The 22,066-nt window shown below is 45.2% G+C and overlaps 1 protein-coding gene across 7 annotated transcripts in view; it reads right to left on the minus strand.

The window, feature by feature from the left end:
- ryr1b (ryanodine receptor 1b (skeletal)) overlaps window positions 1–22,066 on the minus strand; it is a 105,591-nt gene that overhangs the window by 22,118 nt on the left and 61,407 nt on the right. For 2 of the 7 annotated variants that reach the window (XM_061216709.1, XM_061216706.1), the window contains exons 62-86: window positions 21,815–21,875; window positions 20,588–20,714; window positions 20,260–20,368; window positions 20,038–20,119; window positions 19,595–19,725; window positions 18,969–19,289; window positions 18,419–18,659; window positions 17,987–18,074; window positions 17,755–17,847; window positions 17,062–17,076; window positions 13,891–14,061; window positions 13,143–13,202; window positions 12,625–12,759; window positions 12,284–12,396; window positions 11,471–11,567; window positions 11,114–11,220; window positions 10,447–10,498; window positions 10,236–10,319; window positions 7,924–8,023; window positions 7,728–7,807; window positions 7,440–7,516; window positions 6,960–7,033; window positions 4,946–4,963; window positions 779–859; window positions 418–506 (exon numbers count right to left, since the gene is read on the minus strand). In XM_061216709.1, coding sequence (XP_061072693.1) covers window positions 418–506; window positions 779–859; window positions 4,946–4,963; window positions 6,960–7,033; window positions 7,440–7,516; window positions 7,728–7,807; window positions 7,924–8,023; window positions 10,236–10,319; window positions 10,447–10,498; window positions 11,114–11,220; window positions 11,471–11,567; window positions 12,284–12,396; window positions 12,625–12,759; window positions 13,143–13,202; window positions 13,891–14,061; window positions 17,062–17,076; window positions 17,755–17,847; window positions 17,987–18,074; window positions 18,419–18,659; window positions 18,969–19,289; window positions 19,595–19,725; window positions 20,038–20,119; window positions 20,260–20,368; window positions 20,588–20,714; window positions 21,815–21,875 — 2,606 coding nt within the window. The remainder of the gene's footprint in view (window positions 1–417; window positions 507–778; window positions 860–4,945; window positions 4,964–6,959; window positions 7,034–7,439; window positions 7,517–7,727; window positions 7,808–7,923; window positions 8,024–10,235; window positions 10,320–10,446; window positions 10,499–11,113; window positions 11,221–11,470; window positions 11,568–12,283; window positions 12,397–12,624; window positions 12,760–13,142; window positions 13,203–13,890; window positions 14,062–17,061; window positions 17,077–17,754; window positions 17,848–17,986; window positions 18,075–18,418; window positions 18,660–18,968; window positions 19,290–19,594; window positions 19,726–20,037; window positions 20,120–20,259; window positions 20,369–20,587; window positions 20,715–21,814; window positions 21,876–22,066) is intronic. The other 5 variants (XM_061216712.1, XM_061216710.1, XM_061216711.1 and 2 more) reach the window with 3 other exon arrangements.

Here is a 22,066-nt window from a genome sequence, read left to right on the forward strand (position 1 = left end):
GGGGGTCGGGATCAGCGGTCGGGATCATACTACCACCTAATGAGGCTGACCTCTGATGTAAGGCAGCCTGTCGCGCAGTGGCTAAGGTACATGACTGGGACCCGCAAGGTTGCCAAAATAAGATCTGCACAGCTGTTGGGCCCTTGAACAAGGCCCTTAACCTTGCATTGCTCCAGGGGGGGTTGTCCCTTGCTTAGTCTAATCAACTGTAAGTCGGACGGATAAAAAGCATCAGCTAAATAATGTGAAATGTAAGGTAATTATGCCCAGATTTCACGCTGTTAAAGGCTAAAACTAGCAGGAACCAATCAGTTTGCAGGAAAACCAATTTCACAATATATGACCTCCCCCTCCAAAAATGTAAAGAGGATGTGGGGTGGCGGAGGGGGGGGGGCAACAAGTTGTGTTTGATCCTACCTGTAGCCGCAGTAGGTAGTCCACAGTACAGATGATGATGTTGATGGTGGTGGTGCTTCCCGTCTGTGTGCGCAAGTAGTTCTGGAAGTCTGCAGAGAGAGCGAGAGAGAGATCATTTTGTATATATTTTAACCATTCTTTATTTACACTCCAATAACACCAATGATATTACATAAACAAAGAGAGACAAAAACATGAAGAAAAAAAATAGAGAAAAAAATAAAATAAAAATCTAATCCCTGAACTATTCTAATCCCAGAACAGTGATTCAGTTTAACACGCCAGAACAGAACACAGAGCGATCTACTGCAATTGAATTCTAACAGACGATGCAGGGTATTCTCAGAGGTCAAACGCTCACCGTTGTTGTGACCCTCACAGAGCAGCTGCAGGAAGCGGAAGAGGTCACAGGTGAACTCATCGTCAGCCATGACCTTCTCATCTGAGTGGGGAGACAGAAGGAGAACATGTGAAGGGAGGACAGAGAAAGAGAGAGAGAGAAAGAGAAAGAAACTGTTAAGAATGTGATAAAGGGAGAAAGAGACAGGGAGCAAACATAACTGTTAAGACTACATGTTTTTAAAGATAATATTAATGGGAAACTAGTGGTGTTTTAGTCATGGAAGAGCCCAGATGCTCAGAGCTCCAGTGGACACAAAGTAGAACACGCGTGTACGTGCACCTGCACACATGTGTGGGTGTGAATACATTAGCTTCCTTCTCCTCCCTGGTTAGCACGTTAGTTGGAATTGCAAAGAATTCTCTGGAACATGTTTATCAGTCTGTCTGTCTGTCTTAGTCTGTCTGCCTGTCTGTCTGTCCCTATGAAAGCAGACGGGCAAACAGGGGTACAACAGGGCGGTAGAGAGAATGACGGAGTGTGGAGCTTTGGTTTCAGTCCGACGGCCCCCTCCCCCACCTCTGGCACAGCCACACAGAAAACATGTCTGCACAGAGCGGCACACACAAACTAGCTACCACACAAGAGTGCAGTCAAGCACCAACAACAACAGCACGACAGATATAGACAGTGAAACTTACAGTTTCACACCAATGTGTAACGCACAAAACATCCACACACACACACACACACACACACACAAATATGGACTTACAGAGACATTAACCGAGACTGTATCAAACCGGATGAGTCAAATTACAGGAAATGTAATGGACAGACACACAGGTATAGTTACAGTTAAAGATGAGGGCTTTATAATCTTCCGCCAACACAGAAACACACACATAGACACATGGGCACACAGTCATGCGGGACAGATCTACTGGACTCCACAAACTCCAGTAAGGGAGGAAGAGGTGGGGCAGGGTAGAGGAAGATTGGTCCAAGCCAGAGAAAAGCAGGAACAGGGGGCGTTTTGGAACATCAGAGTGGGACAGTGTGGGGAGAGAGGGTGGGGGGTCTTGGGGAACAGGGAAAGGGAAATCAGTGTGTCATAATCCCAGAATTAGATATCCTCAAGCTTGTGGACTCCTTTACCCTTGATCAGACACAAAATGGAGTCACAGAGAATAGAATCTGTATGGATCTCCCCAGGCTCTCAGGGCAGGCAGGGTTCCATTAGCCCACTGACTCGTAAGCGGCTGTTGATTGGACAACTTTGGCTTAAAGAATGCACCATCATCTCCTCATCACACAAATCCAGCAGTGCTTCCTGTCATGTCATCCTGCAAACACAGGGCCAGTGGCGGACCTCAGCACACCTGCCTGGATGAACTCTACCCGGCAACACAATCAATGTGGCAGATCACCTGTCATTAGGTTAGTGTCAGCATTGCCTAAGGGAGAAATAATGGTGTCTTGATAATATTATTGTGTCATACCATTCTGAAAAAAACAGCTCAAGCTAGGTTTTGAAACAGCTGGTAGCTGGTATTTCAAGCTGATCATAGCTGGATTTACACCAGGGTATAATCTTCAGTTTGTCAATAGCAGCTTGAAGTTGCCAAAGTCAGAAGCAGTAAACAGGGTTAGCTGTATGCCCATAACACTCTCAAAAGCAAGACATAATTCCATTCATAACCAGCCATTGCAGCATATTGCTGAAAATGACAAATGTCAACCCACCGTCATAATGTATGCACAGAATTCAACTTTTTCAAAATGTCTGCTGCATACAATATGACAGTGCTGTGACATGCAACAAGCCGTTATATGCAGTTATGACTGCTTATGACAGGTTATGTCATGTTCATCACAATTTCATATAAGGTTTCTATGGCTTATAGTTCAGGTTATGTTCACTTTTGTTGCTTGTCCTTTACCCAAGTTCACCTGTAAATAACATTTAAAATGAACCTTTTTAAACTAATTTATTACTGATTCTGTTTGTAACAACATTTTTAAAATACTCCAACACACACCATAGCAACTAAAATCAAACTTAAATGCTATGACACAGAAAAACAGTATAGCCATCATAACACTGAGATTAATCCATAACTCTATAAAATAATTGACATGAGTTGCATGTTGGATTAGTATGTTAAATATACCAATGCCAGAATAAAGTTAATCACACGTACTCAGAAGCTTGAACTGGAAATAAGAATCGCTACTAAAAGACGACATTATGAGTTATTACATCGTGCAAAGCATGTGACAAGATGGACATCCTATCATAAATAATAAAGGTGCTCTCCATATCCTGTTAATAAAAGGATGCATGGAGCTGTTCTCTTCAGATATTGCATCCCAATCAAAGAATCTCAGTCAGATCACGTGGGACTATGGGAAAGTTCTTGGTTTATCAGATAAAAGTTCACACATTCTCTGAAAGTGTATCACTAGGACATAATGGGCTTCGTCAGTTGAATAAAAGTTTTAATGTTTTTCATATATTCTAGTGTTAGTGGTCCTGCTTCATCAGTTGAATTGGAGACGGGATGTTTTGCATGTATTTTAGTTTTCACTTTACCGTTTGCAGTCCTAGGTAGGCTATGTCATGTAAACAAGAGCCTTGCAGTGCATGTCAGCACAGCTCGCCTGGCACACATAACTCAGATCAAACTTTCAAACTAGCAGATCAAATACGGACCAAGAATGCAGTTGCTGCATTGCTTATTTCTTACCTCAAATGTTTTCATGAACGTATTTTAGTGGACTGTTAAGAAGACAAAGTTTACAACAGTTCACCATATTATTATGTTTTGCAAATAAACAAATAACCTGCAGTCTATCCAATCAGGTATCAGTCTTGTTAATCCAATTGGCCATCTATCATACTGTATTATAACGGACATCTTCATTAGATTCTGAAGTAAGGTGTGTTTGTTGAATCCTACCTGGCATATGAGCCCTTCATAAGAAAATAATAAGATAAATGTATGAAAAGAGGAAAATGCCCATTGTTCCAGCCAAGGATTTTTTATTTTTTATTGACTAATTACTGAAGGCCAGTTTAAAACATTTCAATACACTCTGTCCTTGCATAGTTTCCATGCCTCTAATAAAACAGTTTTAATATAGTAAAAGGGGCAGTTCCCCTAAAACTCTAATTAAGCTATCTTCCTCTCAAACTTTTGGAGCTTTGAAGCCACAAAAGGTACAGACCCATTGAAGTCCGTTGCATCACGGTGAGCCACGTACAGCGGATATCTAGAAAACTCATCAAATCTCAGTTAAATTATCTGGAGGGATAAACAGTACTCCAAATAAAAACATTTAAGGACCATCTGCCATATGTCACATGTGTTTAGCTAAACATGTTTTTCTTAGGCACAATTTCTAAATAAACCCTGCTTTATTTCAGAGATAAAATAGTCAAGCAGACAGTTCTTCATCGTGAACAGTGTGCCAAGTTAGATGCGACCGTGCCAATATGTATCTGCACCGGCAATGCTCTTACCCAAATGACTCTTAGAAATGCAAAACACTGCTTCTTTTCAAAGAAAAACATGACCGGTTTATCAGACAATGGACCGTTCAGAAGAAATGTTCCAATCATCCTAATTGGCACATTCGGGCAGAAAGAACTTTCTGGAATTTCTGATCAAGGCTGCAGTTCATTTCAGGCTGTTCCAAAAGGATGGTACTGACACCTGTCCAGGAAAGCAAGGACAGGCTGTTTTCCTGTGACTGTCTCTTTCTTTCCCTTTGATCAACCATCAGGGTTTTGGAGTTACAGTAGATCTGTTGTCAGACACTCAAGGGGCATGAAATCAAAACAACTTTTCAATCACTTTGAATTTTTTTTGTAATCTGTAAGATGGAGGAAGTTCTTGGAAATTAAATAAGAACTACCCAAATACACACAAGAGTTTAAGATAGTGGTTTGAGGTAACGTATCAAGTCAATTAATTTAAGATAGTGATGGCCATTGAAGACCAGTACTGCTAAGTACAAGACTGCTAAGTGACCGAAAAGTGTTTCTTCCATATATAGGTCCTTGAGTGCGAAATGAAATGCAGGTTGACTCCACGCACGGGAAAAAAAGATAGAGAAAGACTAATAGAAAGACAGAGAAAGAGACAGGTATTGAAGAGGAGAGAAAGAGAGATCTTTATTTACCACGTTCTAGCTTGATGTCTGAGAACCGCGATGGGAGGATGACGGTAAAGGATGCAAAGGAATAAGGGGGGGGGGGGCGGGATGGGATGATATTGATGGAGGGGGGAGAGAGAGAGAGTGAGCAGTGAGTTAGAAACAAGCAGTCCAGGCTTTTGGCAGGGGAGTGAGATTAACAATAAACCATCCACAGATCTACTCTGAGTAATTACTCATTATGCTAATTACCCTGATCTGTTTAACATTTTACAAACATATTAATGAATGCCCATACATACCATTTTCCTGCATGCATGGCAGTTCATTATAAAACGTGTAAAATGTACCAAAATAATAAAAAACTAATTTTATTAACTATAATAATACAATATTATGACCACAGAAACATGTAGTAACAGTCCCAATTATACAGTATGGTAGAACACATAAAGCCTTAAGCCTTAATCTGAATGTCCACATGTTAAATGTCAGTTCTTTGCTTTCTGATCCTGTCACCTCTTCCCTATGGAGTCTGCAGTGAGTTTTGCTACCCAGCCTCATGGCAAATATGTACCTCTGAAGTCAAATTACGTTCTCACAGGTGGGTTTTCAAAATCAAATGTCCACTGGGGGGTAGTCATTTAAATGGTAAATGGTTGACATATATATAGCGCCTTTATCTAAAGCCCTGTACAATTAATGCTTCTCATTCACCCATTCACACACACTCACACACCAACGGCGATTGGTTGCCATGCAAGGCTTGACAACAATGCTTGTTTACAGTAGGGGTTCAATCTAGTGGTTAGCACGTTACTGTCCCCCGTTCGCAATCTGGGTTCGAAAAAACACATTTATACAATAAGATATCAGACCTCATGGCGTAAATACAACAAACTATATTAAATCTTCATTTCTATATTTTTATTTTTATTCATTAATCTTACATTCTGTTATCACGTCTGCACAGACACCACACATGACGCCATGTAAAAATGAGAAGTTCCGTAGGATTTAAAAAATGCTCGTAATGTTATATTCCATAAAGTCTGAGCTTCTTATCCTCCCCGAGTGGACATTTTGTTTTAAAACTGCAGTCTACCTGTGAGAATGTAATCGTGGATCTGCAAAACAGGGCCTAGAGGTGTGTACATACATCCCATGAGACAGGGCTGGCAGGGCTGGCTGCAATCTATGTACAGGCATAACCCAGATATCCCATGTGTAATGTTGTGTGTCTGCTGCATTCTGGGAATGCTCCGGCTCCTGGGTCCTCCCAGCAGTCCGAACTCCGTTCCTAATGTTACATCCCGTTAATAAAGGCAACACGCAGCAAACAAACCGGGCGTCTGGTGACTGGGGTGTGGTAAATCCATGCCAACGTGTGAGACTTCACAACACATTAGTGAAGATCATTGTACTCACTGAGATCTGACCCTTATACCTGCAGGTTTGATACTGCTACACCACAGACAGGAAGACGATACATATGAACAGGAAATTGAGTATCATGCTCATATATACAGCTCTAATTGAAAACACAAAGTTTAAATAGAGGTAAATTACTGATTTGCTCCAACAGATAATTAACAGAAGGGAAAACAGACATTTACCCCTAGTGTCAGTTCTACCATACAATACTGACCAAATAATACTGTCCACAAACTTTTTGTTGAGATGTGGTGAATATTCAAAATATTCAAAATTAATATGAGCTCTCTGACTATCCTAATATCACAGGTGCCACCGAATTATTGATGATGAGCCACTTACAGGTGAAATGCGTGTGTGTATGGTTTGCTAGAGTGTGAGAATCATCATGTGTGAGATTGCAAATTCATCGGGAGGCAGTGGCAGTTTGGTATAATGATTAGGGAACTGGGTTTGTAACTTAAATTAAATGTATGTTGTAGGTTCAATTCCCAGGTGTAGCCATGCCTTTGCTCCCTTGTGCCTAACCTGGCCTGCCTCTGTGTGCATGTAAAGAATGCCTAAAATGAAAGTGTACGATACAAGAGCAGAGTGTGGGTGAACTCACTGGTTCCCTCTTCTGATACCATTCCCAGCCCCTCCGCCTTATTCTGCCTCTCAAAGGCATTCAGATCCAACACACTGAGAGAGAGATGGAGAGAGGGAGAGAGAGAGGAGAGAGAAAGGAGAGAGAGAGAGAGGAGAGGGAGCAGAGAGAGAGAGAAAGAGAGAGGAGAGAGAGAGGAGAGAGACATTATCATTATCAACACCAACACAGGTCTTCAGTGACACACATACACCCACACACACACACACACACACATAAACCCCCATGTGTGTAAGGGAGAGGAGACGCACACACATAAACCCCCACGTGTGTAAGGGAGAGGAGACACACACACATGAACCCCCACGTGTGTAAGGGAGAGGAGACACACACACACACACACACACACACACACACACACACACACATGTGTAAGGGAGAGGAGACACACACACACACACACACACATAAACCCCCGTGTGTAAGGGAGAGGAGACACACCTGCAGGTCTGCATCAGGGCCTGTGCACTCAGGAAAAATCCCACGTCCTTCTTATCCTTCAGATAGTCCAGCATTTTCTGCAGAGGGAGGAGAGGAGAGGAACGTGCAGCTGAGTGCGTTTACACACCCATACACACCTGCACATATCCCGCACACATACACCCACACACACCCACACACACCCGCACACACCCTAGTACACACACCCTAGTACCCACACACCCGCACACACCCCAGTACCCATACACCCTATGCACACTCTCTCTGTGCACACGCCCGGGCCCCTACCTGCTGCACATCGCAGTTCCCCCCGTTCAGGATGGAGATGCCCAGCTTCAGGGTGGAGGACACCATGGCTCCCGGCTCACCTGGGACAGGTGTGGAGAGGGGGCACCGTTACCGTGACGACAGTATGATTGATGTACTATGTGATGGCGTGTGTTGTATGAGCTGTAATGCACGGAGGGGCCACAGGAGGCGCTACCTTTACAGGCGCTGATCATCTGCAGGACCATCTCTGCCGCTCCACGCTCGTGCAGCCGAGACTGCTGGTACAGGAGCCTCTGCTTCTCCATCTCCTTCTCCTGTGAGAGAGACAAGGCCGTGAGACGCACACAGTACAGACACTCACACACTATAGACACACATACGCACACTACAGACACACACACACACTACAGGCACACACACTACAGACACACACACGCACGCACACACTACAGGCACATACACGCACTACAGACACACACTCACACACTACAGACACACACACGCACGCACACACATAGACTCTCACGCAATACAGACACACACTCACACACACACACTACAGACACACACACACACGCACACACACTATAGACACACACTCACATGCACACACTACATACACACACACGCACACACTACAGACACACACACACACACACACACGCATACACACTATAGACACATACTCACATGCACACACTACAGACACGCACACACACTACAGACACACACTCACATGCACACACTACAGACACACACACACACACACACTTATTCACTCACTCTTCCCACCTGTGAGTGTTAGTCGTGGATACATTCAGAATGAGGTTAGACAGAATAAGGTTATTCCCGCCGCTCACGTTTGCTAACAGGAACAAACGCTCGACTACAGGAAACAGCCTTGCTGCCTCTGACTGGGTGTCAGACCAGTCCCAGCTGAGTACATGGACACTATAGTCACATAAACATGACTCTCCACCAAAATTAATGCAATTGAGAGCAAGTTCTTCACTTTATTCAGAACGTTTTTGGAAGTGAAATGAAATAATTGTTCTAAAAATCTTAAATAACAGTAAACTGTATCTTTTTCATAATTTATGATGAGATAATTGTAGCATGGGAAAAAACATTCCTATTACAGAGGTGTCCCCCCAAACTAATTGGAATTTTGCCCTGAAATGTTTCAGGTCCTGAAATACATTTTCCTAAATCCAGTTTAATTCAACATACGCAAGTGTTTTATGAAAATTTTACTTTGGGACAACAATTTTCTTTAAGAGCCTGTAAAGTATTATTATTATTTTTCTATTTGTAATATTATCAGCTAGTACAATAGTATTTAAATAAAATGTGTTTTAGCCTGTTGACAAAAGAGATACTGTAACATCAACAAATACTCCAATGGGACCCACAATGCATGCTGAAACGGCACCCACCACCCCAAAGAACCCAACATTCTACAAGAACCTAGTCAAACCCACCCCCCACCCCCCAACTGGGGCCATCCCACCCTCCCAGCAAGCCTAGCCACTAGAGATCTCACAGATAGCACTAACAGTGCTTGCGTACTTACATATGTGTGTGTCTACGCTGGTGTGCTTGAGAGCCGTAGGGTGTGTGAGTGGGAATAGGGGAGACTGGGCAGGCTTTTACTGTAGTCTTTGGTGAGTGCGGAGGAGGAGGAGGATTAATAAAAAGTGCGAGCGGGTAGTGGGGACATAGAGGTCCTCAGTAAGGAGGGATCGTTCCAAGGGCACACGCAGAAAGGGAAACACAAACCAACTAGGTGAGTGAGTGTGTGAGTGAGTGAGTGAGTGAGGACAAGGGGCCTTATGCAATCGGAGAGGCCAATTAGTGACACTGTCAGACAATAAACACAGGATCTGAGAGTGGGGGGGGGGGGGTGTAGGTGAAGAGGAATGAGGTGGAACAGTGAGGGGTTATAAAAGAGGAGTAGAATAGGGGATGCAGTACTGGTTGAAGGGTGGGGGGTGGTATAGTATAGTACAGGGTGGGGGAGTATTCGGGACAGGGTTTGGGGGGTCAGTGGTGGTTGGTGGAGAATAGTGTAGGAGGGGAATAGTACAGGGCCGGGGGGTTGGATAGGTTAGGGGAGTTGGGTGTAGAATAGTGTAGGAGGGGAATAGTACAGGGCCGGGGGGTTGGATAGGGTTGGGGAGTTGGGTGTAGAATAGTGTAGGAGGGGTATAGTATCGGGCCGGGGGGTTGGATAGGGTTGGGGGGGTCAGTGGTGGTGGGTGTAGGGTAGTGTAGGAGGGGTATAGTATAGGGCTGGGGGGTTGGATAGGATTGGGGAGTTGGGTGTAGAATAGTGTAGGAGGGGTATAGTATAGGGCTAGGGGGTTGGATAGGGTTGAGGGGGTCGGATAGGTTTGGGGGGGTCTGGTGTGTTAGGAGGGGGGTGGGGGGTCGGAGGGCATGCAGTGGCGGGCTCGGTCACGCAGTGCATCGTGGGAAGCAGCAGCTCCGATGTTCCCCTGGCCCCTGCCCCAGGCCCCCCCATACCATCTCTGTCTGCCGCACCTCAAAGGACATCTCATCCTCGCCACCCTCCTCTCCACCTTCGTCTTCCTCACCAATGTGGCAGCTCTGCAGCAGACAAACAGACAGACACAGAGACTGTCATTAGGGATGCACCACAAACCTTCCACTGATAACACAATTTTACTAAGTGATGAGAAATTAATTACAGTAAGAGCACATTTTAAAAGCTCACCTTTGCCATAATATCGGCGTATGCCATGTATAGATAATCCTCATCAAGTTTACTGCAATACAGAGAAGAGATGAAATGAGACACAGTATGAACATAGAGAGGGATGAAGTGAGAGACGTGCTTCATGACTTCTTGTATATGTACACCATTTGAAACACTGAACACTAAGCAAACACAAAGCAAAAGAGCTGTGTCTGGTTATACAGTCGGCAGTCTGCGGTTCTGCAGTCTGTAGTTCTGCAGTCTGTGGCTATGCAGTCAGTAGTTCTGCAGTATGTGGCTATGCAGTCAGTAGTTCTGCAGTCTGAGGCTATGCAGTCAGTAGTTCTGCAGTCTGTAGTTTTGCAGTCTGCAGTGTACTGACATGTATTTTCTGCAGGAGGAATAACTTTCTTGTGACAATTTGTCTTGTCTGTTCCACAGCAGCCCCCGGTCCTGCCCAGTCAATCATGTGTCTGATATAATAGGCGCTGATCACACATGGTGGGAACTGGTGAAAACATATATTTTTTTAAATGTCAGCATTATACAGGAATTTTACCAGAGTCTACAAAAAGCAAAAAAGCTAAACAATAACTTGGATCTAATCTCAAGAATCAAAAAGAGACTGTGTGTAAAGGTCGTTCTGGGTGGGTCATTGGGGGGGGGGGTGTGTGAGGGGGCTCACGTCTTCTCGGTGAGAGCCGTGCGGCTGAAGTGCAGGATGAGCTGGTGAAGGGGGTCGGGCTTCGATTCAGTCTCTTCTTCCTCCTCCTCCTCTTCCTCCATGGTTTTCTAAAGTTTAAATGGGGAAAACATCATCTCAAACAATGGTTTGTATGGTGAAGGATTAGTTAAGAAAGGAAAAATGTGTGTGGGTCTATTTGTGTATGTTTGTGTGTGTGCACAACTAGTGTTTGTGTGTGTGCAGTACATGTGTATGTGCTTTGTGTTTCCATGCATGTCTGTGTGTGCGTGTCTGTGTGAGAGCGTGTGTAACTGCATGTGTTTGTGTTTGTAAGTGCGTGTATGCGTGTGTACTCACAGACAAATCATCAATCATTCTGTCTTCAAACGAGTATCCCTCTGTCTCTATCCAGTTGCGTTTATAACCGTCCAGGAACATGTTGGATGCTCTGTGTCTGTGGGGAGATGGGGAGTTCAGTAATGATGTACATTCGATACTCACATTAGCGTTCCAGAATTATGAGTGTGTGTGTAGGATCTGCCAGAATTAGTCATAAAAAGCAGTATTTATGCAATTAAATGTCGTAGCTGCACGTACTGTGACCAGTAGGGGGCAATGCAAGGCAATGCAGGTGGTGACTGAAGTAACTAAACTAAGACGAGCAAGAGAAGGAGAGCGAATTGAGTGCTGGTACAGCACGGAGAAAGTTACCAACGTTTTTAAAAAGGAAATATGGACAAAACACGGGTTGAAAGAACCATCTAAAGTCCATGCTTGCATTGCACTGTAACCCAACTGGCTGATGTGAGTTATAAGATTCAGTTGCAAAAGTTTGTGCCTACTTCTCCTGAGTGCTCAGGGTAACGTTAACAGTAAAAATAACTTTTCTACACCAGTGTCTTTTCTCTGTCAACACTGGGTGTAACATGCATAAATACCACACAAAGGCTCTAAGAGATAACAGTTTATTAGGTATGTGCAGTTTAATCAAGAACGGAATGTCTGGGATAAAGCAAAGAGAACATTTCTGTCACTCTTCAAATATTTTTGCATTTGCTTTATCTTCTTTATGCATAATAGAGGTACATATACTGTATGTTTCACTGTTTAACAATGATAAGGATTAATGTGTCATTGTGTGTGTGCATGTGTGTGTATGCACCATGTTACCTGGGAATGTTGTACAAGGGTGTCATTCTGAAACAGGCCACAACAGCCCTGCGGCGCTGTTTCGACAGGAGTTTATGCCACACCATCTTCTTAGACTTGAAGGGGTGCTCCGTCTGAGGGAAGAATAAATACAGAGAGTACTGAGAAAGGCAGTTTAGTGTAACTGTCAGTGTGGAGGGCAATTTGTTGGGGCAGCCTGTAGTGGCTAATGTACATGACTGGGACCTGGATGGTTGGTGGTTAAATCCCTGATGTAGGCACGATAAGATCCATGCAACTGTCGGGCCCCTGAGCAAGGCCCTTAACCCCATGAAATGAAATGTAACAGCAGGGCTACTCACCACCTCAATGTGATACAGCACAGCGGAGACCTCCTGCACTCTCTTCACCACCTTCTCTGGGTTCTCGGCATCCTCCGCCTTCCCAGAGGTCTCCTTGTAGAGAGCCATCTGCCAGCGCATGGAGGGGTCCTCCACCTGCCACAGCCAGAGGTTAGCCAACACACTCACGGAACTATGTTACACTAGCATAGCAAACATAGCGAGGAGTGACTACACTTAGCCAGGGAAGCTAGCACAGCGAATATAGCATTGCTAACATAGCAAGGAATGACCATACTTAGCCAGGGAAACAGAGCTACTTTATGCTAGTATAGGTAATGTGGTCTAACCAAGTCTCAAAGTCTCACCTGATTACAGAGTAAGGCTATCAGCTACCTGATACGAAGCTAACTACCAAGCTGTTTTGTTGGTGTTAGTTTTCTGTACGTCGCAGCCTTACAAGGACTTAGCAGACACTTATCCAGAGCAACTTAGTGAAGTGGAGACTATCACTGCCCCAGAAGCAGAGCCACACTCACCTTGCCCTGGAGATGCAAGTTGTTCTGCAAGAACTCTCTCACTTCCTCATCTGTGTCTTTCTGTCAGAGAAAAAACACAAGAAACACAGTGGAAAGGTGAAAATGATCTTCTAAGTGTAACCAACAAACAAGTAAAGTTACAGAAGCAAACTAAAAATTAATGTAGCTTCCACATCAACACGGGCCCAAGGCACACTAGATGATATAGCAGATAATCTAGAGTGCCTTAGACCCATGTTGCCATGGAGGCAGCAGTAAATCATTCTTTTTGTTAGCTTCTGTAAAGTCATTCGGACATTATTCATTGTTGGGACAAACTTGCATATTTTATTTCCAGGAGCGCTCCTGACACAAAACACAATGTTCACTTCTTCTTCATATGAGCTGTGAAATTATTGTAATGCACCGTAATTAAGGACCCATGTCAACTGAATTCAGGTCAAAATTGATAGAGAGAAAATAAAAAGATATGTCACTTACCAAGCACTTTAGACTTGCAATAAGACTTAGGACATAAAACTTGGTCTCAAGTATTAGCTTGTTAATGTCAGCTTGATAAGTCAAATTTTCTTACGGCACTGGGAAATCTTGAAATGAGTCAGTCTCACCGCATATTTTTGTCTTAATTGGCCTGGTTTAAAAGTAAAAGTTAAATAAACACATAAAGATCTCAATATAAGACTAAAATACTTGTTTAGCTGGTCTTATGTGTTTTGGCATTTGCCAGTGAGAGCAGGGGATATTCTACCAGGGAGTATCGTATCTTCGCCAAGTTTATGAGCTCCTGGTCGGCAGGGGAGCACATGTTGAGTCCGATGGGCAGCATCTTTTTCAGGGCGGCCACGATGAGCGAGGTCTGCACAGAGTAGCGGTCCCCCCGCCTCTTCTTCTTGGAACGCTCCACATCTGAGCCACCACCCTGGGAGAGTACAGTGGGCCATCTCATTTCACACATAAAAGGGGGGGGGGGGTTCTTTTGTTCTTGTCAAGTACTTGCCAAAACAACCACGATAACTTCAAACCCAATGCAACAGAGTTTAATGTTGCAATATTGGCATCAATTCAACTATCAACACTGGCACAACTACTGTAGCAATAAAATGTCCACAAAAAAAGAATGTTGGTGTAGGTAGCCATTAAATATCAAAGTGTTTTTATAAACGCATTGGAAAAACATAAAATGGAGTGCTCTAAAAGCTCCAATACATACTTTAGTTTCAATGAGTGGGCAAGAAACGCATAGGCTCCCCTGCATTGATTGCTGCAGAATGCTTCATGTTTTGGTGTACGTGTAGAATGTGTATATTGTGTGCATATTGTTATTGTCAGGTTTTTTTCACCACTTCTTTTACTTACCTGCACATGAGGCTAAAACACTCATACCTGCACAATTCAAAAAGATTCTCTTCCTAACCCATGTAGAATAGGGCTATTATGGAATCAGCCCATACGAGAACAAATCAAATACATAATCACATTGGCTAATTTCGATAAATAAAACCTAAGATACATTAAGGCGAATATTGATTAAACTATATTTGCTCGTTTAAATGGTAAATGAATGTGCTGAACTTTTACACCATTTAATCTCATTGGCCACTGATTTGAAAGTGCATTTCTACGGGGGGGAGGGTTTAATGTGTCACTCTGTTTGATGGATGGAAAATGGGGTGGAGTCAAACAAGGGAGGGGGGTCACTTACGATGAACCAACACAATCTGTGAGAGGATACAGAAGCCATTCCGTCATGAGAGAGAGAGAAAGTAAAACGAACATGCTTGAAAAGCAAGCACTCCACTCAAAAACACCAGCGCTAGCTGTGAGGGATTATACATGTGTATGGTTGTTAAGTGTGCCAGGTGAGCTAACGAAGGTGTGCTAAAGTGTACACCTCTGGTTTGCATGAGCAAAATAAAAAATTAAATAAATAAATAAATAAATAAATAAATAAATAAATAACATAAAATAAAAAAAACCCACTTGTTAGCAGCAGGAGTCTAAGGTAGTTGGCCTGAACACCAGCTTAACACACAAAAGAACAGCCCTCACTGTTAGTGCAGCAGAGTCCACACAGAAGCGCACAGCAGGAAATCCAGAACCTTCTCGAAAAAAAGCAGTATGGAGGGGGGTCTACTCCATTGGGCCCTACTGGTCTCCTCCCACCCTCCTGTCCTGTCCTTGGGGAGCACATTCCTGCTGTTATCAGCTCTCTGGGATCCACCTGGGGCCTGCTGTGTGTGTGTGTGTGTGTGTGTGTGTGTTGTGTTGTATGTGTGTTGGCATGTATGTATGTGTACGTGAGTTTGTGTGTAAGTGTGTGTGCCAATGTGTACGTGTGTGTGGGTATGTTTTAGTGAGTATGAGTGTGTGTTGGTATTATGCATGTGTGTATGGGAGTGCATGTGTGTGTGTCCCTGCAGGCCATAGGAGGTCCTCACAGAGGAGGTAACAGGATCCAACAGTAATGAGCTCCACAGCGGAGGACAGGAAGTCTGTTCTGTTCCTACAGCTCTCGTGTTTGGGGGATAGTAGGACAGTAGGATCATCTCCATCATCTACCCTCTATTCAATCTCATGCTGTCTCTACTAACCGAGACACTAAATCCAAGAGACTATGAGCTCTTTAAGGACCTGGGGGGTGGCGGGGTGGGGGAAGATGGTTTGACTAAGGTCCCCCACACCTGAATCATCTGGTTCTGAAGCCCTTTTCCTGTGAGGCAGGAAGCAGTGAGGGGTCAGTCTGGAAAGGCAACCATTCTCCAAGTAGTGTTTTAAAGTCAAGGTGGGGGAGGGTGTGGCATGAGTTAAAGGTGGTTTAGGATAAGAAGGGTGTGAAAAGGTCAAAAGTTAGTGAAGACGTTTGATTAATCGGTTTAAAAGGGAGAATATTATTAATCCAAAATATGTTCAAGATTCCCCACCCTCATCATGATTGCATCACTCAAGAGGGCATGACCCTTGTTCTTTTCACTAACCGCCCAATGTCACACAGACACAGAGGGAGGGGGGAGAGTGGGTTTCGGGGAGACTCTGTCTGGGGGGTCATTTGAAGAAGCGATTAATGGATGGAAGGCCAAATGATGGGCGCAGAGAGAAGGGAAGGGTTTAAGAGCGCCCCCTTCTGGAATGGAGGTTTACCGCAAAAGCTAAAGACCAACGAAAAAAAAAGAAAAAAAAAAGAGAGAAATAGGAGATTTAACAAGTACGAAGGTTCCCAAACAAACGACAGTCAACGGAAGGCAAACTCATCAAACCCACGAGCAGGGAGATGGGACTGTGACCCGCCGCTGGCACCGAGGGGTGTGGCTGGACCCTCAGCACCCGCGGGGGCCCCGTGCCATAACCCCGCCTCTACAGGGGAGCACTTTCATCAAACGCATCCCAACTCCTCCCCCACACACAGGCAGGGTGAGTGTGTGTGTGTGTGTGTGTATGTATGTGTGTGTGTGCAACTGTGTAACAGTGTGATGTAGCGAGGCAGTGTGTATGTGTGACAGTGTGTGACAGTGTGATGTAGCGGGGCAGTGTGTATGTGTGATAGTGTGTAACAGTGTTGTGTAGCAGGGCAGTGTGTATGTGTGACAGTGTGTGACAGTGTGATGTAGCGGGGCAGTGTGTACATGTGCCAGTGTGTTACACTGATGTAGCTGTGTGCGCAACTGTGTAACACTGTGACGTAGCAGTGTGCATACGTGTCTGTGTGCCAAAGTGTAACAGTGAGGGCAGTATGCATGTGCGTGTGATATACCAGTGTGTGTGTGTCTGTGCGTGTATATGTGCCAGTGTCTAACAGTGTGATGTAGCAGTATGTGTGTGTGTGTGTGTGTGTGTGCCAGTGTGTGGGGGAGGTTGATGAAAAGGCCCCTGGCAGAAGATGCCATGCGGTCAGCACAGCGTTCGTGCAGAGACACGGTCTAACCTCTCCGTCTCCGGCCTAGAGACCCAGCGTCCGCACCAACACAGAACAGAGGGACAGTCAGAGAGAGAACACCGTTAACACCAATCCCGCTGCACCTCCATGACTCTCACTCCTATCTGTAAGATTCCTGATTCCTGTAACTCACTCCGACTCCTGATTCACACTGAATGAGTCCTGTAAAGTGACTCATGTCTCAGTCCTACTCTGACTCCTGTAAACTCGCTCTGACTACTGTCTCGGTCTGAGTCATTTAAGTTTGCACAGACTACTGATTCACTCTGAATGAAGTTCATGTCTCCTTACAGAGACCACACAATCTGAAATGCAGCGACTCTCTCTTTCTTAAGCCAAGGTGGAAAGATGCCTCAAAAATCTCATCCAGTCTAACATCATCTCAATCGCTCAAACTCAGCGTCCCAGCTCAGTTTTATACCTACACCTATCCAACAGCAACAAAACCATTCAACTTCATCTATACGAAACATTAATGTTTGTTTTCAGTGATGCACGGTGTGTATTTATGCTAGCTATGCTGTAGAGACATTATATCTATTCCAAAGAGGACCTTAAATGTGAAATATCCAATCTATACGATACTGCTGTCCCGGGACTGAATGCTTCTATATTTCTACTCTTTTCTACTCTTTTGTGCTGTGTTTCTGTCTGCTGCAGTCTGACGCCTGTCTGCCCCACCTTGCTCATCTTGCTCTTGCTGTCGGCTGTGAGGAACGACATGTTGTTGATCTCATTCAGCACCACAAAGTTCTGCTCCTCCCGCTTGAAGTTCTGCATGGAGACAGACAGTGAGAGAGGTCAGGAATGTAGAGGCTGAGTGATGTCAGGTCAGGGAGAGGAGAAAGAGAAGTGAGGGGACAGGAGCAAGAGGCAGAAGATGGGGAAGATGGGGACAGTTCTGGAGGCTTACGTGAGACTTGGACCAGAAAATGAAGACCTCTCCCACCATCCTGAAAAGGTCCTCTGCATCAGGATCTGGACACGTCAGCCACCTCGCCCTTCGAGACACAAACAGGAAGTGAACTCAAAGTCACCACAACCATGTAGTGTTACACACGCGAAGTGAACAAGTCAGTCACCTTTGCCCTTAACGACACACATGGGAAGAGAAAAGATCAGTCACCACACCCTTTAATAACACAGACAGGAAGTATACAGGTCAGTCACCTTTGCCCTTAGTGACACACACAGGAAGTGTTTTTTCCCTTAGAGACAGACACAGGAAGTGACACACAGGCCTTAAGAGACACATAGAGGACTTGACACACAGGAAGTACTGTATGCTTGCCTTAGTGACACACAGGAAATGTGCAGCTGAAGGCATTTGAGGAGAAGGCTGTACCTATTGTTGTCCACATAGCGGATGAGCAGGGGGTAGAGGGCGTAGAGGTCCCTGCAGAGCACGGCAAACTCGTCCCGGATGGTTCCCTCCTCGCTGTCAGCCTCGGTCTTCCCCTCCATGCGCAGGTGGTCCTCCTCGGCCACCACCTTCCCGCTGCGCTTCTTCAACTTCTCCATGGTGGGGATGAAGTGCGACTTCAGCATCTCCGGCTTGGCCCTGCTCACGATGGGCTGAGCAAACACTGCGGAGAGGAACAGCAGGTTCAAAGAGCACATCTGCAAATCACACTACTACTAAGCCCAAGGGGGGGGGGGGTGCTGCCTTTACTCCTACTTTGGGTAGGAGTGGAGTTAGAGATCAGAGCGAAGACCAGGGGCCTGCATTGCAAAGCAGGACAACTGAGTTAGCCGGGTAATATAACTGAGTAAAACCGTAAACAGCTCTTTTTACTTCAGTCCAGATTAGGGAGAGTTCCAGGTTTTACTCAGTGCAGTTATCCAGCTAACTCAGTAGCCCTGCACTGTGGTCCATGTGTGCGTTAAGACCTCACCGGCCAGCCTCTTCATCCAGGAGGCCTCGTCGATGCCCAAGTTGTTGACCACGATCTTCATGATGCTGCCCAGAAGCTGGTTGAGGTGTTCGGAGGTGACCTCGGTGCAGAGCTCGCCCTCCTGCTCGGGGAAGTTCTCCGCCCCCCTCTCCCACCAGCGAGGCAGGTAATTGCACAGCATGGGCAGGGTGATCTCGATCACGTGGGGCATCTCCGTGTAGCGGGCACCAGACTCTGCCAGGTCCCCGATCTCCTTCATGAGGACATCCAGCTCTGGGATGTCTGGGCACAGCTCCTGCACTTGGTTAGGGAGGCCCAGGACTGGGGGAGAGGGGCAGCAGAAAGAGGGAGATAATCTGAACATGTTGGTAGCTGCCCGAGAGGTGTGGGGGGTGGTGGAAAAATGAGCCTGGATTGGCTGAAAGACCTGTTCTCATCTGTATAACATTAGACACTCATTTTCATAAGGGGAAGGGGGCAGGAGGGGGTAGTGAAAGGGAGTAAAATGAAGGGAAATAAATAGGAAGGGAGAAAGAGGGATGGAAATATATGCAGGAGGGAGGGTGAGTGATAAAGGGGGAGGGAGAGAGAGAAAGAGGGGGAGGGAGGGAGAGAGAGGGACTCACTCGCTCTTTCCCGCGGGGTCTTGGTGGTGTAGACGGAGTAAGCGTTGTACTCATTGAGGTATGGCTCCAGGTAGGCCACAGGCATGGCAGCAGCGAGATGGGCCAGACACTCACCCAGAGCTGGCCTGTGCCTGCAGGAGCAACAAATGCTCAGAGACAACTCAACTCATCCCAACACAACTCAATACAATGACGTCAAGAAACTCAAACTCAAGAAGTCAACTCAAGCCAACTGAACTTAAGAGAAGTCAACTCAACTGAAGTCAGGTCAGCTCAACTCAGGAAGTCAAATCAACTCAATTCAACTCAAGTCAAATCAACTAAAGTCAACTAAAGTCCAGTCAATCAAATAAAGTCAACTTAGCTCAAGAGAAGTCAACTCAATTCAAGTCAAATTAAGTCAAGTCATCTCAAGTCAACTCAACTCAACTGAGCTCACTCACTTCTCCACGTGTGGGTTCTTGACAGTGCCCAGAGAATAGATGCTACACATGATACGGTAGCAGGAAATCTGCAGATCATCCACTGCACAGCAGAGAGAGAGGGAGAGAGAGAGAGATGGAGAGAGAGAACAAAAAAGGGGATCAACAACAAAGAGAAAAGAGTATGGCAACATCAGACTGCATACAAGTGTGTCAACACATTCTTATTGTCCACTGACTCACAGATGACATCATCTCCAAACTGGTGCTGGGCAATGTGGTCGAACAGGGAGGTGAGCACGGGAAGCAGGGCGATGGTGGTGTAGTTTATGTTCTGGGCCACTCCCTTCACCTGGGGGGAGAGAGGGAGAGAGAGAGAGAGAGAGAGAGAGAGAGCATATAGCATATTTATATTTCATATTTTATATATTTTGGTAGTCTCACTTTACAGGGTCATTATGTTACCAGCCTGATCAGGTTTACACATCTGACAAAGTTCCTGGTATGTGCTTTGCTAATGAACCAGTGGCCAGTTGCTCCAACTGGGTCAGAACACAGAGGACACACAGACCTGGTTCCGGCTGGACACCTTCCCGAGTTTGAGGTTCTCCACCATTTTCTCGATGTCGTCAGCCGCGCTCTCGAAAAAGGAACGCAGGCCTGCTTTGACAATCTCCGGCCCCGACTTCATCACCGTCCTGAGACAGGGAGTGGGAGGGAGGGAGAGAGAGACAGAGGGAGAATAATGAACACTATGAAAAGATTTTTTATGCAATAATGGCTCCTTCCTTCATGCCCGGAGACTGCAGTTGAATACTAGCCAGTTGGTTGAGATGGGACATTTACAATTACATTTACAATAACACAAAAATATATACTTGGAGAAAGATGCAATTACAACAATAAAGCTGCACAAATTGTGAGAGTGGGAGGCATGTTATCTTCTTCAATGATAAAATTATTTTGGCAGTTGCCCCATATTGTCATGGTGGGAGGTTATTCCCATGGTGACCTCTAGAGGGCCTGGGATCATTGTTATCACCTGTTCCTCATTTGCATTAGGGGAATGACCTCCCAGCAGAGTATTTAAGGCCATTTTGTATGAGCCTCAGTGCTTTTGTGTTACTGTTCACTCTAACACCAAGCCGGTAAATGCACACGGTGGACTCTAGGTTTGAGTCAGGTACTCTGCAGGTGTGTGTTCACTTAACCAAACTTAACCAAAACAGTTATTCTGAAAGGTAGGGAGGCGTTTGGTGTGGTTTTACCGACGCCTTCCCTAAGGGTTTATTTTAATTTTTTTATTTTGGGCTAGTGTGAGCCGGCGGTAGAGGGACGTTGTCCCCGGTAAATGTATTTTGGTTTGTGTTTATTCCTGAGCTGCGCCTCATGGTTTTTGTTTAGCCTATGCTGTTTATTTCATTGCCCCTGATTGGGCACTCTCTGTGCTCGTTATTCAGCACAGTTACTGGTCGCTACACTCGCCCTGTTTTCTAAGGGTCGTTTTAATTTTTCAGCCATTTTGGGCTCCTTTTCTGTTTCCCTATTAAGAATCGCCTTCGGGTTTGTTTTTGTTTCTCCCCCCTTTTATGGGAGTTATTCTCATTTTTTGTCCCACTTATCCCTGTACTCCGCCCCTGGGATCTAGGAGGGGTTTTTTCAGTCGCACTTGGTCCTCCGCTCAAACCCCACCCTTATACATATAGCATGAGTTATTGCAAAATGGCTAGCATTTTGGGTAAAACCACACACACCCAGACAAACACACAGTTTAATTATCAGCAAGAGTGTGCGTTACCTTGCATCCAGCGATCGAGACAGGATGTGCAGACAGTTGACCACTGCAGAGGCGTCCGTTCCTGGGGTGCAACAAACAGTACAGGGCTGCTACCAAGACAACTCTTTCTGACAGCTGTCACTAGCTCTGCCATCCGGAGGCAGGATACACACCTAAAATCTGCACCCAGTCTCATAGTGTGTGCTTTACCGGTGTGGACACACAAAAAAAGCCTGCCTAAACTGGCCTGATTTTTAAAATATAAGGTGTTCA

The sequence above is a fragment of the Conger conger genome, chromosome 13 (assembly GCF_963514075.1).
Source record: "Conger conger chromosome 13, fConCon1.1, whole genome shotgun sequence".
NCBI lineage: Eukaryota > Metazoa > Chordata > Actinopteri > Anguilliformes > Congridae > Conger > Conger conger.